Below are 16945 nucleotides of genomic sequence, written 5' to 3'. Positions count from 1 at the left end.
CAATTCTCGCCTCACGCTCCCAATTTGGTAATGGACTCTGACTTTGCGGTTTTTACCTGCCCTTGCCCTTTGACCTTCGGCTCCAATGCCAGCAGCTCATTCTGTGCCCACAGGCCACCCACGACCCAGCCTTAACATACTACTAGTACTACTTAAATACAACACAACTCTATCCCAAACAGATTGCTTGCTGCATTTTCTTTCGGTGGGGGTTCAAGATTTAGGGTGTCCGTGATTTTTCTGGGTACTGTCACTTTTTCTTTACTGGAAGAAGTGCCAGATTTTAATTTCTGTTAACCTAGTATAAATGCTGAGGGGCCATCTTGTGCTCCCCAGATCCAGGCACCATTTACACATCTCACCTCATCTGCATGGAAATGGCAAAGGAGGTGGGGGATCAGCCACCTGCGGGGCACAGTCTACTTGACCAGGGCCCACTGAGGTTGCTTTATGGTACAGAAATCCATACAAGGAAAGCGGGTCAGGGCTAAGTGAGTGAGGATGTGCCCTTCTGCCATGTACCTTGGCCAAACTGGACGGTCTCTGCATAAAAGAATAAATGGACACAAATCAGACGTCAAGAATTATAACATTCAAAAACCCGTCGGAGAACGCTTCAGTCTCTTTGGTTTCAGAGTAAAAAGAAAAGGAGTACTTGTGGCACCTTAGAGACTAACCAATTTATTTGAGCATGAGCTTTCGTGAGCTACAGCTCACTTTATCGGATGCATACCGTGGAAACTGCAGCAGACTTTATATACACACAGAGAACATGAAACAATACCTCCTCCCACCCCACTGTCCTGCTGGTAATAGCTTATCTAAAGTGATCATCAAGTTGGGCCATTTCCAGCACAAATCCAGGTTTTCTCACCCTCCACCCCCCCACACACAAATTCACTCTCCTGCTGGTAATAGCCCATCCAAAGTGACAACTCTCTACACAATGTGCATGATAATCAAGTTGGGCCATTTCCTGCACAAATCCAGGTTCTCTCATCCCCTCACCCCCCTCCAAAAAACACACACACAAACTCCTAAAAGTGGCAATTCTTCAACAAAAAAACTTCAAAAACAGACTCCAACGAGAGACTGCTGAATTGGAATTAATTTGCAAGCTGGATACAATTAACTTAGGCTTGAATAAAGACTGGGAGTGGATGTGCCATTACACACATTAAAACTATTTCCCATTGTTTATTTCCCCCCCTACTGTTCCTCACATGTTCTTGTCAACTGCTGGAAATGGCCCACCTTGATTATCGCTACAAAAGGTCCCCCCCTGCTCTCCTGCTGGTAATATCTCACCTTTCCTGATCACTCTTGTTACAGTCTGTATGGTAACACCCATTGTTTCATGTTCTCTGTGTATATAAAATCTCCCCACTGTATTTTCCACTGAATGCATCTGATGAAGTGAGCTGTAGCTCACAAAAGCTTATGCTCAAATAAATTTGTTAGTCTCTAAGATGCCACAAGTACTCCTTTTCTTTTTGAGGATGGGAAGTGGACAGTCCCATATTGACTGGTGGTATAGCTGGAGAGGGAGTGCAGACTGGAGCTATATTCCTTTTTCTGTGGTGTATCAGGGCAGCTGTGACAACAAGGAGTCCTTGGTAGATTGCTCTGAACCACACTACCTGGATGCATGGGGTGAGGTCAGGTGCACAGGGCCTCTCAGGGATGTTCCGCCAAATTTCACACACATCCCTGGGGGATCTGTCAGGGTTTGTGGATGCTCCGTGGCCTATTGACTCAACGACTTGAGAGGAACTCTGCTTGAGACTCTGAGGTTTCCTCCCACTCTGCCCCTTCCTGCAGAATTAGCTGCGGCTGTGCTGCTCATAGATGAGAGATGGGAAAACCCTTTCTGACCCGTGTGGTGGTCACTTTACACCCTTCCTGAAGCACTCAGAGATTGTAATACATTTTCTTTGCCTTTGTTTCTGACCTAATTGTGCACACAGTAGGGACGACAAAAGCTATTTGAAACCTTAGAAACACAATAGAGCGTGAGGCTCTAACAGATACTGGCATATGTTCCTTTCTGGAGTGTTCTGTACATCCTCTGAGTAAGTATCCCAGAGAATCTGCATAAATCATGAGGGTGTTCAACTGGTTTGTTTTCATCCTTTATAGAAAAACCAGTGATAATAGTAAGAGATGTTTTGGGGTTTTTTGTGGTAACAATCTAAATGACCTGTGTTGTTGCTTTGATTCTGTCCCCAGGTAAAGGAGATCTTGACAGCTCTGGGTTTGCTGACATGTGCCAATACAAGAACTGGAAGTCTTTCTGGGGGCCAGAGGAAGCGTCTTGCCATTGCTTTGGAGCTGGTGAACAACCCGCCAGTTATGTTTTTTGATGAACCTACCAGGTAAATCAAGGCCAAATGTTAGAAAGTGGACCACTGCTACTATGGGTGGGATTCACAGAAGTATTTAGGCACCTAATGCCCATTGATATAAATGGGACTTAGATGCCTACCTACCTTTGTGAGTCCCCCCCCCCAGCATGTGCTAGAGAACTACCACAGAACGTACTAGCCCTTGTTAGCATCTTAGCTGAAACAGAAGAAAATCAAGACTTTCCTTTGAAACGTAGACAGCAGATTATATGCTGCATCAGGCTATGTAGCTTCTCGTTTGCTACACTCACCTTTCATTGCTAGAAAATGCTTCTGGTATGTTTTACTTAAAATATTTGTAACAGCATCAGTAAAAGCTGTAATTTTTTAATACTGTTTTTAAAGGGCCTGATTTGCATCTGTGTTACTCCAGTTTATTCTGACATAATACTGTAGAAAGCAACTGTGTTACACCTGCGTACAGCTATAGAGCAATTCAACCCCCAAGAAATAATTTTAATAGGGTCACCAGTTAGTGCACTGGCTAACTCTTGTAACCTGACATGACATGAGGCTGTTAAAGGTGGTTGTTAGGGAAACAATATAGAAGGGGGAGATTGAGAAAAATCCTAGAGGATCCCGCAGAAGAGAGGCAGAAAAAATTCTTCAGATTATAATGTGTAGTTTCCCTTTAAGTGAAGATTTCCAATTAGCTTAAACATTTTTGATTATTGAATTTTTTAAATATAATATATTTAGGATCAAATTCTGCCCTCAGGTAGACACTCATGACAGCCCTGAAGACAGTCGGGCCACAGGTGTGTATCTGAGAGTAGAATTTAGTTTGTTCGACTTGGGAGCGTCATTAGTCAGAACCCACAATCACAGAATTTGAAAATTGCATTAGGTAGCTCTGAGAATAGCTCCCATTTTAATTAAGTATGATGAATGCCTGATAAAGGAAAAGGCTGTGGGGAGGGACGGGAAGGGAAGAGAAATACTATACCACACAGCATCTCTGGGTTCTTGTTAGATGATAAAGATGCATGTTGTAAAAAGATAATAATGAGAAACAGAAACATCATAGGACATGTATTATTTTGAACAGTTGCATATGGAACCACAGATCTAATAAACACCTTTGTGCCTTTATTTTCAGTGGCTTGGACAGTGCATCTTGCTTTCAGGTTGTCTCTCTCATGAAGGCATTAGCCCAGGGTGGCAGGTCCATCATCTGCACTATTCATCAACCAAGTGCCAAACTGTTTGAGTTATTTGATCAGGTACCCTTCAGAAATTCTTCTCTTTACATATTTGTTTGAATATGTTGTATCTATAATTGGTGTAGGCTGGAGATAATGCAAAATCACAGATCATGTCCCAAATCAGTATCACTGGAGTCGTAGGTTTGAACAAAATGGTTTTCACTTTTTTCCTTCATGTTCCTATTTTTATATTACGTTATATTTATTATTTATTTGATTTTTAAAGAATCTGACTGGTAAATTTTAGAAGTCGTGATTATCACACTTTTGAATTTTGGGTGTGTGTTATAGTAAATAAGAATTAGTATGAGTGCGTTACTGTTAAGGTCTGTAATGTTGCTGGACCAAATTCTCATCCTGGCTACTCTGGTGTAAATTCAGAAAATTCCACTGATTTTTGATGGAATTACTCCTGTTTGACCCTGAATAACTGAGAACAGATTGCTTTTTTGCATTCATGTGAAAAGAATAAAACGGAAAAATAAAGTCTGTCAGAAATCTTTGTTCACGCTGGTGGCAGGATATGGTCTGTTCCTGTTTAGATTAGATTTAAGTTTACTTTAAACGTTTTATGCCTGTCAAGGTTCCTCCCCCACTCTGAACTCTAGGGTACAGATGTGGGGACCTACATGAAAAACCTCCTAAGCTTATCTTTACCAGCTTAGGTCAAAACTTCCCCAAGGTACAAAATATTACACCCGTTATCCTTGGACTGGCCGCTACCACCACCAAACTAATACTGGTTACTGGGGAAGAGCTGTTTGGACGCGTCTTTCCCCCCAAAACACTTCCCAAAACCTTGCACCCCACTTCCTGGACAAGGTTTGGTAAAAAGCCTCACCAATTTGCCTAGGTGACTACAGACCCAGACCCTTGGATCTTAAGAACAATGAACAATCCTCCCAACACTTGCACCCCCCCTTTCCTGGGAAATGTTGGATAAAAAGCCTCACCAATTTGCATAGGTGACCACAGACCCAAACCCTTGGATCTGAGAACAATGAAAAAGCATTCAGTTTTTTACAAGAAGACTTTTAATAAAAAATAGAAGTAAATAGAAATAAAGAAATCCCCCTGTAAAATCAGGATGGTAGATATCTTACAGGGTAATTAGATTCAAAAACATAGAGAACCCCTCTAGGCAAAACCTTAAGTTACAAAAAAGATACATAGACAGAAATAGTTATTCTATTCAGCACAATGCTTTTCTCAGCCATTTAAAGAAATCATAATCTAACACATACCTAGCTAGATTACTTACTAAAAGTTCTAAGACTCCATTCCTGTTCTGTCCCTGGCAAGAGCAGCATACAGACAGACCCAGACCCTTTGTTTCTCTCCCTCCTCCCAGCTTTTGAAAGTATCTTGTCTCCTCATTGGTCATTTTGGTCAGGTGCCAGCGAGGTTACCTTTAGCTTCTTAACCCTTTACAGGTGAGAGGAGCTTTCCCCTGGCCAGGAGGGATTTCAAAGGGTTTACCCTTCCCTTTATATTTATGACAGTGCCATTTAAGTGAGAGTTGTGAGAGCTTAGAGAAAACCCACTCTACAGTAGGTGAACAAGCTCTTGAAGATTACTACTCTTTCAATAAGTTTAAATGAAGTCAATAGGCTGAAAGCAAGACTAATCAAGCTATTTCTTACTGCTCTTCCTTCTCCTCCTCCTGTTCTCCCATTGCCCCCTGAATTCACCAGCCCCATCTTCATACCAAAAACACAAATAATTTATGGAAATAAGATGGCACAGTCATGCCATTTCCAGCCTGGTTTCCAACCTGTGTCTAAGACCAGGGTGGGCAAACTTTTTTTGGCCCGAGCGCCACATCGGGGTTGCAAAATTATATGGAGGGCCGGGTAGGGAAGGCTGTGCCTGGCCCCCACCCCCTATTTGCCCCTGCCCCCTGACTACCCCCCTCAGAATCCCCGACCCATCCAACCCCCCTGCTCCTTGTTCCCTGACTACCCTGACCCTATCCACACCCCCACCCCCTGACAGGCCCCCTGGGACTCCCATGCCCTATCCAGCCCCTCCCCGTTCCCTGACTGGCGCCCTCCATCCCCCCAGAACATCTGCTCCCTGTCTGCCCCTCGGGGCTCCCCGTCCCCTTACCATGCCGGAGCCAGCCACAGGAGCGGTGGGCTAGAGCGCTGACGGCATAGTGAGCGGAGGCTGCGGGGAAGGGAGAACAGCAGGGAAGGGGCTGGCGGTGAGCCTCCCCAGCCAGGAGCTCAGGGGCTGGGCAGGATGGTCCTGTGGGCTGGATGTGGCCCGCGGGCCGTAGTTTGCCCACTTCTGGTCTAAGGGGTGAATCATGATGTTTCTGTATTAGTACACTACAAGCCCTGAAGGGGTAGTTTTGCAGAGTTCACATCTTGAACATCTTTAATATTCTGCAGATTTTCCATTAATTATAATTCCACATTCAGTGTTGACAAATCTTTTCAATCCGTTGCTATTTCCTTCCAAATCAAACAGCTAGTAACTGACTACTCCAGTTGCTGTCAGAAAGCAGGTAGACACACATTCAAAGGTTCTGATGTTTTCTCACTTTCTATATCTTTTATTTTTCAGCTCTGTGTTTTAAGTCAAGGACAATGTATTTACCGTGGGAAAGTGTTAAACCTTGTCCCTTATTTGAGAGATTTGGGTTTAAACTGTCCAACCTACCACAATCCAGCAGATTTTGGTAAGGAAAATTGAATAACTTTTCTGGTTTGCTTATTTTGCTTTTGATTAGCTCTTCTGAATGAAATAGAAATAGGGAGGCTTTTATTGGTTTTTGTTTCTATATTTTTACTGAGTCAGTGTGAAATGAGTCCCCTCTTCTTTGTAAATCATTTTAATGCCATCTAGTGGTGGGACTAATTAGTGACTTTTTCTGATTGAAATGCAAACTATGGAGTAGTAGGAAATGAAAGGCAGAATGTGGGTCACACCTATAAACTACCGTGGTTTTCTAACAAAACACCACAGCCCTTATGAAAACAATACTATATCATTCTACAGTCATAGCTGAGTGATTCACAGTAACAGTAGGGACCAAAAGAAACAGGTCTGAAATCCATATAATGAGTACTAAGGCAGCCATACATTCACTATATTTCCTTTAAAATGTTGTATTTAACAAGTATTAGCAGCAGAAAAATGTGGGATTTTTACATACAAATATTGTGCATTTAAGGCCTGCTTCTGCTCCCATTGAAATCAGCGGCAAAAGCTCTCATTGACTTCAGTGTTGCAGGATTAGGCCCCAGTAGCCAAGCCTGTGACTAATGCTTGGTGTAGAATGAGTACATCTCTTCTAAATGCTCTGTGTAGTGATGGAGGTTGCATCTGGTGAATACGGGGACCAGAACAGTCGGCTGGTCAGAGCAGCACGGGAAGGGAAGTGCGACACAGACTACAAGAGAGTTGCTGGTGGCGAGCATGAACTGAACCCCTTCTTATGGCATCGACCCTCTGAAGAGGTAAATCCATGCAGAGCACTGAAGGGGAGGGAGGTTGAGAGAAATAATCTAAATATTAAGGAAGTAGCGGAGAGTTTTGCATGTTCTGCTGCGTGAAGTTGGGGCTTGTTAGTGAAAAGTAAATAAGATTCTGCACGGAGCTTAGTTTGTTGTGTTGTCTGTCGCCTCAGGACTCTTCATCCACAGAAGGCTGTCACAGCTTCTCAGCCAGCTGCCTCACCCAGTTCTGCATCCTCTTTAAAAGAACTTTTCTCACCATCATGAGGGATTCGGTAAGGCTGCTTTTAACATATTTTTGTAGCCCAAGGCACTTTTCGTGTGTTTGTGATGTGGGCTTAACTTCAGCATCCACCTTATGTGCGTGCAGATTGGCACAGAACTTTGAAACATGGTGGTTGTGTTTTGAGTCTCAGTAATAATAGTACGAGAGTGGGGAATCATGCAGTTTTCATTGGTATTCCGATAGGAGAAACGTCTGAAAAAATCCCATCCAGGGCCTGATTCTCTGCTACGCTACACCCTGTGCAGTCATTACACCAGTGCAAAGGGAGTGCAAAGGTGCATTGGTGTAAATGATTCTGCCAACTGTAAGGCAGTGGAGAATCAGGCTGTTATTAATTACAGAGTCATAAGGGGAGGAGTGAGATAAATGTGTTCTTTTCAAATATAACTGGCCAGTTAATGAGGTGAAGTCACAGTGTGCATTGTGTATATGTTTGGGTGTATGGAGGCTGCACAGCAGCAGGAATCTTGGGAGGAATTCTCAGGTCACTCAGCTAGAGTTCCTTTTGTGGCTCTGAACGGCTATGCTGGATTAGGAGCTTCACCACCCTGCACTTCCACATGTGCCAGCACGGGACCATTGCCCCCGTTGGTCAAAGCTCCCAATAGTTAATTAAGGTAAATTAAAATGTTTAGTTAAGACACTGTAATCTTAATGTCAAGGAATAATAGCATCCAAAAAGGAATATCCAGTTTCAGATTTTCCAGATTACCCATCTAGGCATTATCCTCTTAGAAAATTATGAGTTTTACTAGTTACCTACAGAGGCTACCCCACAGATAAGACCTTCAAAAGACCATCCTCTCATTGTACAATAGTTTCCTCATCTCTTCCAGTGGGGTGCTCAAATTGGGCACTTAATAGCTATTACTTTAGGAAGTTTCTTTTTGCCTAATCATAAAGATGCAACTATTCTAGATTTTCTTCTGGCCTCTGTACCTTGTGCCATATCTATTTGTAGTCATACTGAATGATTGAGAGAATACCAAGAGCTAATCAATATCAGATTAATTTGGTTTTGTCAATATAAGCTCAAAATATCTTGTCTGACTCTTTCAGGGCCCTTTCTATTATGATTCAGCTACTTTTTAGGCAGAGGAAAAAGTCTGCTTCTCTAAAGGAAGTATGCCAGTGGCTACACTGAGATTGTCAGACACTATTCTGGCACATCCTCAGTTACAGCCTTTGCCTGGAGAGCAAAATTCTGTTTTCCATTGGTCCTTGTATCTGATTGGCAGGGGTACATCTAGAAATCCCATTAATGTAGCTTTGTCCATCTGAAGCCCAATTTGCTAGTAGGAAATGCCCATTTGAAAGTAGTTCATTTTAGGATATATTTAAGATTTTTGCAGGCGGTTAGTTGATTTTACATTCAGTGTGGCAGCTGTTAGATCCAAACATGGTGATCAGAGATACTACTTTTCCTTGCTCCTAGGTCCTGACACATTTGCGGATCACATCACACATTGGAATTGGACTTCTCATAGGCTTGCTATATTTAGGGATTGGAAATGAAGCTAAGAAGGTCTTAAGCAACTCTGGCTTCCTCTTTTTTTCCATGTTGTTCCTTATGTTTGCTGCTCTCATGCCAACTGTCCTTACATGTGAGTACTGACCATGTTACTATATTTTCTGTAAATAAGTTATTTTAGCTGGAATGAAGTAAGCAGTGCTGGAGTATACCTATTTCATGTGAAACCACATATGAATTTTAGCTTAATTTTTAATTAAAGTGTTTGAGTAAATTTTGCACTCATTCAACTCAAGGACTAATTGCACTGGACAGAGAAAAATTTCCAGCTCTGGTCTGAAATTTGCCATGTTCAGAAGATGCCAGTGATGTGACCCTGTGTCATATGTAAACAATGTATATGGATAGGTACTAGGATGACATCTTTAAGCTTTTTAACTTGTGACTCTTTAACTATAGGGCTGTCACCATTAACATGTGAGGGACTTGCAGTCTTACATTTTAGGCTGTCATCTTAGAATCCCTCTATGACAGGAGAGAAGACTTGTGGCTTTCAACTTTTAACCACATAGTTTTTGTTTACAAAGCCACTTTAAGGGAGAACCGTGTCATCTGAGCAGCCTGGCAGATATGTGCACAAGGAGAGGCTCTCCAGGCTGACCTCTTGTGCCTCAAGAGACATGAGTCAGTGTGTGTTGCTGGTCTGACAATTGTTTTGGAGTTCCTGGCACGCTGTAGTATTGCAGCATCTCAGAATTATAAACGGGTAGGGTGTTATTATGCACAAGCATGTCACACTCTAACGGTGTAAGTAACCATCTTATTAATTTTTATTCTATCTAGTTCCTCTTGAGATGGGTGTATTTCTCAGAGAGCATCTGAACTACTGGTATAGTCTGAAGGCCTACTATCTAGCTAAAACCATGGCTGATGTTCCTTTTCAGGTATATACTTTTGAATAAACCACAGAGCATTCTTCTTGTATCCGCTTGCAAATGAAGTAGATACCAGCATTTCATCGATGTTTTAATCTCATATACATACCAGAGTGGTGGAAAACTGCCTGTGTATTAGTGTGTGAGCTTCTTGACTTAAACCAAACACCCCATTGGGAATAAATGGCAGGACCTTATTGAAATCAAGATCCTGTGTCTAACCTGAGCTTTCCTGAATAAATAAACTAAACAAAGATTGGGACTTTTCATTTGCTTTTGTGCTTAGTGGCTGCAAAGGGCTGATAACAAGTGGAAGCAGGTTTTTTAGTCTAAAGTAGCATGCAGGACACGATAGATTTGATAGGATGTGGTGGAGGTGCTAACTCCTCTGAGCATCATCACTTTGAGTACAGCATTGAGGGATGAGAGAGATGGGTTAAGTGGGATACAATGCTTTCTAGGTGTTGATATTGCTTTCAGCAACACTGAAACATTCTGTATGGCTTTTGGCTTGACTCTATAATGTAGTAACTGCAGATGTATCTTTCTGCAGATTATGTTTCCTGTGGCGTATTGCAGCATCGTGTATTGGATGACTTCACAGCCATCAGATGCGCTCCGATTTGTCCTGTTCGCAGCCCTGGGAACAATGACATCGCTAGTGGCTCAGTCATTAGGTCTTTTGATAGGTGCAGCCTCCACATCACTTCAGGTACTGGCATTTGTATTTTATGAACTCACCAGAACCTTGCTTCCCCTGGCAATGGCTACTTATGCCTTCTTGCCACGGCTGCTGCTGTAAGTTCTCTGACCTCCTTTGCACTTCTCATCTGACTCTGAACCACCTGCAAAGAAACAGCAAAGAAGGGGTTCTCTAGCCTGTTCTTGGTATCTTTACAGCTGCTTGAGAATTAATAAATAATAGCGAGAAAGCAATGATGTTGTTACAGCATTTTAAAAGAATGAGCTCTTTAAGCACCTCAGCACTGAATGAGTTGCCAGATCACCCATCTCTTTCAAATGGATGTTCTACCCCACTCACCCACAAGTGCACTATGTCCTATAAGTTGCAGAACTGATGTGATTCTGTAGTGCAAAGGGAGTTAGGGTGCTGGGGACCTGCAGCTGTGCTCACTGGTGGCATCCAAGTACAGACAGAAATGTGCAGGAGGCAAGGCAGAGTCACCACTAAACAGATCTATAACCCAAACCATCTACACAGAGAGAGTGAAGCAGCTGTTGACATGACTGCTGCCCTGAAGAAGGTCTAGCTGCAGGGGGCGACACTGCAATGCCATTCCATAGCCTGGCCGGGTGAACTTCAACTGCTTATCTGAGTTTGACACAAGGACAGAGGATTTGTGCCTTAAAGAGTGTTTGCTGAATTAAAGACTCACAGCAATGCAGAAATTAAAAGCAGGGAGTACCCCGAGCCCCTGGATGTTTGTTTGGCTGTCTGAGAAGGCATCTTTTGTTTCCTCCTTTTTCCAGGTGGCAACATTCGTGGGTCCAGTTACAGCCATCCCAGTCCTCCTTTTCTCAGGATTCTTTGTCAGTTTTGATACCATTCCCGCATACCTCCAGTGGATGTCCTACATCTCATATGTCAGGTACCATGTGGGAAGCCAGTGGTATCTTAACCTGGAATTTTTTGTCTTTTAATGCTAAGGTTACCACATTTACAGCACATTCTTTCAGGATTTAATGTGATGTATTTCCATGTTTCCAGTAAGAAATATGTAAAAGAACAATACCAAATTATTTTACTGTACGAAGTATGTATAACAACATGAAATAAGAAAAATCTTACCATGGATTATATGTAATGGGTCAATATCTGTGCTGATTTATGCCTTGTTCAATCTCACTAAATTCAATGGGTGCACAGCATGTAAGTCTGCAGAGAATTTGGACTAGTTGCTTTGACATATAAAGGTGAAGACAAAAAGTGTCCATAGCAAGACTTGAATGGGGTTGCCAGCACTTCACTTTGGAGGCTGTTTAGCACTTTATTGTGTATCTCATGGCATATCTCACTGACGGTTCAGACAGACCTCCTGGATAAAGCCTGTTTGTCCAGTTTAACCAATACTGATACTACTGTAGGTGAGCAATGCGTTTTCTCCAGAGGAAGAGGGTCAGGAAGGTGACATCGCAGAGGGAGCTAAGGGGACTTAGGAAATGTCCACTAAAAGAACTTTTGTATATGTCCTAGATAATGGCAAAGTCAGTTTAAGGTGGGGAAAAATAGTTTCTTTCCAGGTTGTAGAACTATAAAGACAACACAAGTCAAACTCTGGTCTTGTTTGCAAATACACCAGACCGAGTTCATGCCTCATATCCAAAGACTTATCAGAAGCCAGAAGTCAGTGTAAACTGGGATGGTAGCTAGCATCCAATGTCAGGATGGAGGAGAAATGGTTTTGTTCCTAAGGCCCCTGACCAACCCATGTGAAGTCCCACTGAAATCAGAGTCCCACAGAGGGATCCATGCTAGCTCATCTGGTCCTAAGTGAGACCAGATCCAGGTTAGACGGGGGAGCTGGGGGAAGTTTCCTTCGTGGTGAGGGTGTGCCACGAGAAGCATGCAGAGGACAGTTAAAATGAGACATTCCAGTTTCTTCCTCATCACACAATACAACTGTCTCCAGGCACTAAGTATATTTTCTCTTTAAAAATATTTATATTAACCATGTCAATTTTAATAAAGTCATTAGCATGTTTTTTTAATATAAAAAGAGATTATTCTGATTTTTTTTAAAAAGTGTTCTCCTTTAAGGAAAGTTGACTGTATTGTTTTTGCATATTCTATTAAAGGCAAAATTCTATCCTATTGCACCCATGCAAAACCCACTGAAGTGTGATTTGCTTGAATGCAACCGAAGAAAGAATCTAGCCTAAAACTTCCTGCCTCTGAGGGCAGTATTTAAATCTTCAGTGTTTACCATCTGAGCTGTAATTATGAGTGTTTTCCATTTTGAGTACCGTATATACTCATTCATAAGCTGAATATTTTTGGTAAAAACGTGACACATCAAAGAGCGGGGGTCGGCTTATAAACGGGTCTACACCAAAATTTGATGATTTAAAACTCTGCGAAATCATTGAATTGAATATCTAATACATTGTCGTTTTGTTTACCTGGAGTGTCTGCAGGCATGGAGCCCCTCAGTTCCCTTTGGCCATGGTTCTCCGTTCCCAGCCAATGGGAGCTGCGGAAAGTGGCTGGGAACAGCGAACCGCTGCCACAGGGAGCTGAGGGGCTCCATGCCTGCAGACGCTCCAGGTAAACAAAACATCCTGACCTGCCAGCAGCCTACCCTGGCAGGCTGGGAGCCAAAGTTTGCCAACCTCTGAAATATAGGGTTGGCTTATGAAAGGGTCATACAGTTTTTACTATTTTTACGTATCCATCTTGGGGGGGTCGGCTTATAAACGAACGGGCTAATGAATGAGTATATACGGTACATCTGAAAAAATGAACAATGCTTGCCCTGGTTAGAATTTTATCTTGTAATCCATCCTTTCCTTTCTAGGTATGGGTTTGAAGGTGTTATTCTCTCCATCTATGGATTGGATCGAGAAGATCTTCACTGCGACAAAGATGATACTTGCCACTTCCAAAAATCAGCGGCCATCCTGAGAGAACTGGATGTAGAAAATGCCAAACTTTACCTGGACTTCATTGTGCTTGGAATTTTCTTCTTCTCTCTGCGTCTCATTGCCTATTTTGTTCTCAGATACAAAATCCAAGCAGAGAGGTAAAGGAAAAACAAACAAAACTATCCAATAGGAAGAACCCTAGACATGCAGTAGAGGGCACTTGTTGTTGTCTCATTGTGGCAGGCTGGTGTCCAGTGCCCAGTTACAGACGCTGTTATGATCCAGCCCATAGAGAACCGTATTGGGTTAGTGGATGTGTAGTGTTAAGCTAATCAGTCCAGTTGGATTGGGTCACATTTTCATTACACTTCTAGCTTTAACTGGGAAGAAGAAATAGAAGGGAATTTTGCCATGTAGAATTTCAGCTGTGAAACGATGTAAAAACTGGTTCCAGGAACTTTGCTTTCTGAAAACCATCTCTGTGATAAGATGATGTTTATCCTGATAGCCAGAGTTGTAAAGTGACATCTTTACGTGGCTGGTGATTATTGATCAACATTCAGTCAAGTACCAAGTGCGGGAATGCAAAGAAAGTAGCATTATCACGTCATTTTAAATTCAGAGTGTCATCTTTGAAATTTTTTTTATATATCACTTTGCAGTTCTCTTCCACAAGAATTATCCATCCAAACCCAAAGTCTGTAAGCTTATTGATTCTCAAGAAAAGATGTATCTTTTCAATAGGGATGGATAATATGTAAAAAAAGAAGAAAAAAATCAGTGATACATGTCACTTTTGTGTGTGTATCTAAATTTAGAATTCTGGTGCTTTACTTGACAAGATGGTCTGAGATTCAGAAATTGTAATAGTAAGGAAAAAAGACAAAATCAGAGTTAGAGCTGTAAACCTGTGATTCCCTATGGAAAAAAATATAGAGCACAGATAGTCAGGAATATTTAAGCTGTCCACAGATGATTGCTTTATTTTTTTAAAAAATCTGTTTTTGCAAAGTCTTTTAAACCCACCTTAATTGTGATACTTAAAATGCTAATTGTGTTCATTATCCACATGAATTACCTCCTATGAATGCAAAAGCAAAGAGCTCCAAGGCTGTTTTCTTTTGTAATGACATCTAGAAGTTTTTAGCATTCTGTTGGGTTCTTCGTTTATCTAGCCCATATCTGTGGATATGGTTTGTATCATTTTACTTTTGGTCATATATGCATCAGTTGAAACATTAAATGCTTCAGATATTTCCTTTTGGCTGAAGCTTGAATATAGTTAAAGGAATCCTGCAAACCAGGATAGCTGGTTAAATGCTGTCTGTGAGACAGTGAACATTTGTGTCTGAATTACTGTCATGGGATGCTCTACTCACTGCTGAAGCGCCTCCTTCTGTCCACATCTCGGGATTAGCTCTACCAGAGCGACTCCCCTTCCTGCTGTTACACTCCATCACTCTCTCTCTGTCTCAGGACGGAAACTGCTCCTGCTTCATGGCTTGGCCCTCAGACCAGGTCAGTGTAGTCTTCCCTGACTTGGGTATCAGAGTCTCTCAGGACCTACTATCCTAGGCAGTCTTCCCATTCACTGCCCCTTCATAGTGCCACTTCCGCAGTGGCTGGTAGGGGAACCCAGGCCCACCCTCTATACTGAATTCCAACCCAGAGAACCTACAACAAGCAGTTAAGGTCTGCACAGTCCTAAAACTTACTGCTGTATCCTTGGGCTACTTCCTACCTTGCCTGCTCTCACCCTCAGAGTAACTGCATCCTCTCTCTCTGCAGCCCCTAGCTACTCTCAGCTGCTGGTCTTTATGCAAGCCCCCCTGTTCCTTCCTGTTGAGCCTGGTCTCTAATTAGTCCCTGCTCTCTGGCTCCTCCTCCAAGTGCAGCCTAGGCAATTAATAGGCCCCCCGGCCACCTTAACCCCTTCGGGCCTTGCGTAGAGAGGACACCCCATCACAGTACTCTATGTAGGAGGCTGGCGTGTGGGTCTACGGTCTTGCATCAATGTCTGTGTGACTACAGAAATTAACACTGTACTGATCACCACCATGTTTTCATTTAGAAAATGGTGTGATGGTGTAAGGTGACCCATTCTGTCCTGATTGTTCTCACAAAAGGAAGAGTTTCTCTGATACTCCATCTACTCCATGTTAGATGGATCTATTCCATTCCAATGAGGTTCTTATAAACTCAGTTCCAGCAAAGCACTTAAGTACATACTTAACTTTATACTTGAGAGTTGTCCTTTGACTTCTGGGACTACTCATGTCTTCAAAGTGGACTATATGTTGGAAAGCTTTGCTGGATTAGGGCCATACTGTCCAGAAAGCTGACATCTCCTTTTTGCACTGGCTCCAAGGCTGTGGTGAAAAGTGTATTTGTTATATCAAAGGCCTGGTCTACACTTATAGTTTAGGTCAATATAGCTATGTTGCTCAGGGGCGAGAAAAATCCACCTCAGAGCTATGCCAACCTAACCCCAAGTGTAGCTGCAACTAGGCTGATGGAAGTATGCTTCCCTCGACGTAGCTACCATCACTCAGGGAGGTGGTGTTCCTACAACGATGGGAAAACTCCTTCCATTGCTATAGGCTGTGTCTACACTATGGGATTACGCCAGCATAGCTACAGCGTTGTAGCTATGCCATTATCGTCCCTGTAGTGTAGACATGGCCTTCGTGTAATGGGTTCATTCCCCAGAGTGACCCCGACTAAATAGGAAATAACCTTTTAAGCTCTTTACTACAATGCAAAGTATTCTCCTGGGGGCCGGGAAGGAAGGAAGAAACTGACCACCACAGAGAAGAAGGTATATTTTTTTTCTATGTGCTCACTGTAAAACAGATACTACTGTTAATGGCATAATTGTGCTAAACAAAAAAATGATTGTATACTTATATTTTCCTCACTGTATAACAAGTGCAAATCTAGAACTGCTGTTCGATCCTAAAAAAAGTGTTTAGTATTTACAGCCATAAGTGTGGTGACATAATAGAGTTATATTTAAACATACTGTGTTAATTCTATTTCCCTCTTCTCTCCTGCCCTGTGACCCTTGTATTCGGGAACCGTACAGGGCTCAAGAGAAGAGTTCAGGCATCATAACTTGTATTTGTGAACACAGCCCCCACTGAAAATCCTTGCAAAGGGGGATGCAACCCCCAGGTGGCCTAACAACATGTGCCTCCTTTTTTCAATTCACCAAGCTCTCCTCTCCTCAACATTGCCATTTACTTACCCCCCTGACATTCCAGATAAATACAATGGACTCGTAGTGGACAAATCAAGAGGACACTTCCAGCGCTAGGATCTATGAAAGTAGCTAACTCAGTGGGTTGAAGTTAGTCCTTTGAGGCTTTGCAGGATGACAGGGCTTCATGTATGGGGTTTGATCTTAAGCCCATTGATACCAGTGGAAACTGTGACTCCCATTGACTTTAACGGCAGTTGGATCAGGCCCTGATGTAGGAAGTGTTATTAGTTTAGTGATTCCCAACTTTTTCAGATAATTGGATTTGTTCACAAGGGTTAAGCTGTGCTAGTCAGTACTTGACACCTCCCTTTTGC

General features: G+C 42.5%; 1 protein-coding gene across 3 annotated transcripts in view; it reads left to right on the top strand.

Moving 5' to 3' along the window:
• ABCG1 (ATP binding cassette subfamily G member 1) overlaps positions 1–16390 on the top strand; it is an 83278-nt gene extending 66888 nt beyond the window's left edge. For all 3 annotated transcript variants that reach the window (XM_048865808.2, XM_075132560.1, XM_048865816.2), the window contains exons 6-15: positions 2230–2375; positions 3505–3628; positions 6182–6296; positions 6929–7077; positions 7248–7349; positions 8796–8964; positions 9675–9775; positions 10320–10478; positions 11258–11376; positions 13303–16390. In XM_048865808.2, coding sequence (XP_048721765.1) covers positions 2230–2375; positions 3505–3628; positions 6182–6296; positions 6929–7077; positions 7248–7349; positions 8796–8964; positions 9675–9775; positions 10320–10478; positions 11258–11376; positions 13303–13531 — 1413 coding nt within the window. In that variant the 3' untranslated portion in view covers positions 13532–16390. The remainder of the gene's footprint in view (positions 1–2229; positions 2376–3504; positions 3629–6181; positions 6297–6928; positions 7078–7247; positions 7350–8795; positions 8965–9674; positions 9776–10319; positions 10479–11257; positions 11377–13302) is intronic.
• The last annotated feature ends 555 nt before the right edge of the window (positions 16391–16945 follow it).

The sequence above is a fragment of the Caretta caretta genome, chromosome 1 (assembly GCF_965140235.1).
Source record: "Caretta caretta isolate rCarCar2 chromosome 1, rCarCar1.hap1, whole genome shotgun sequence".
Lineage (NCBI taxonomy): Eukaryota > Metazoa > Chordata > Testudines > Cheloniidae > Caretta > Caretta caretta.
Note: the sequence above shows the minus strand (reverse complement) of the source record. Positions and strands in the feature narration are given on the sequence as shown.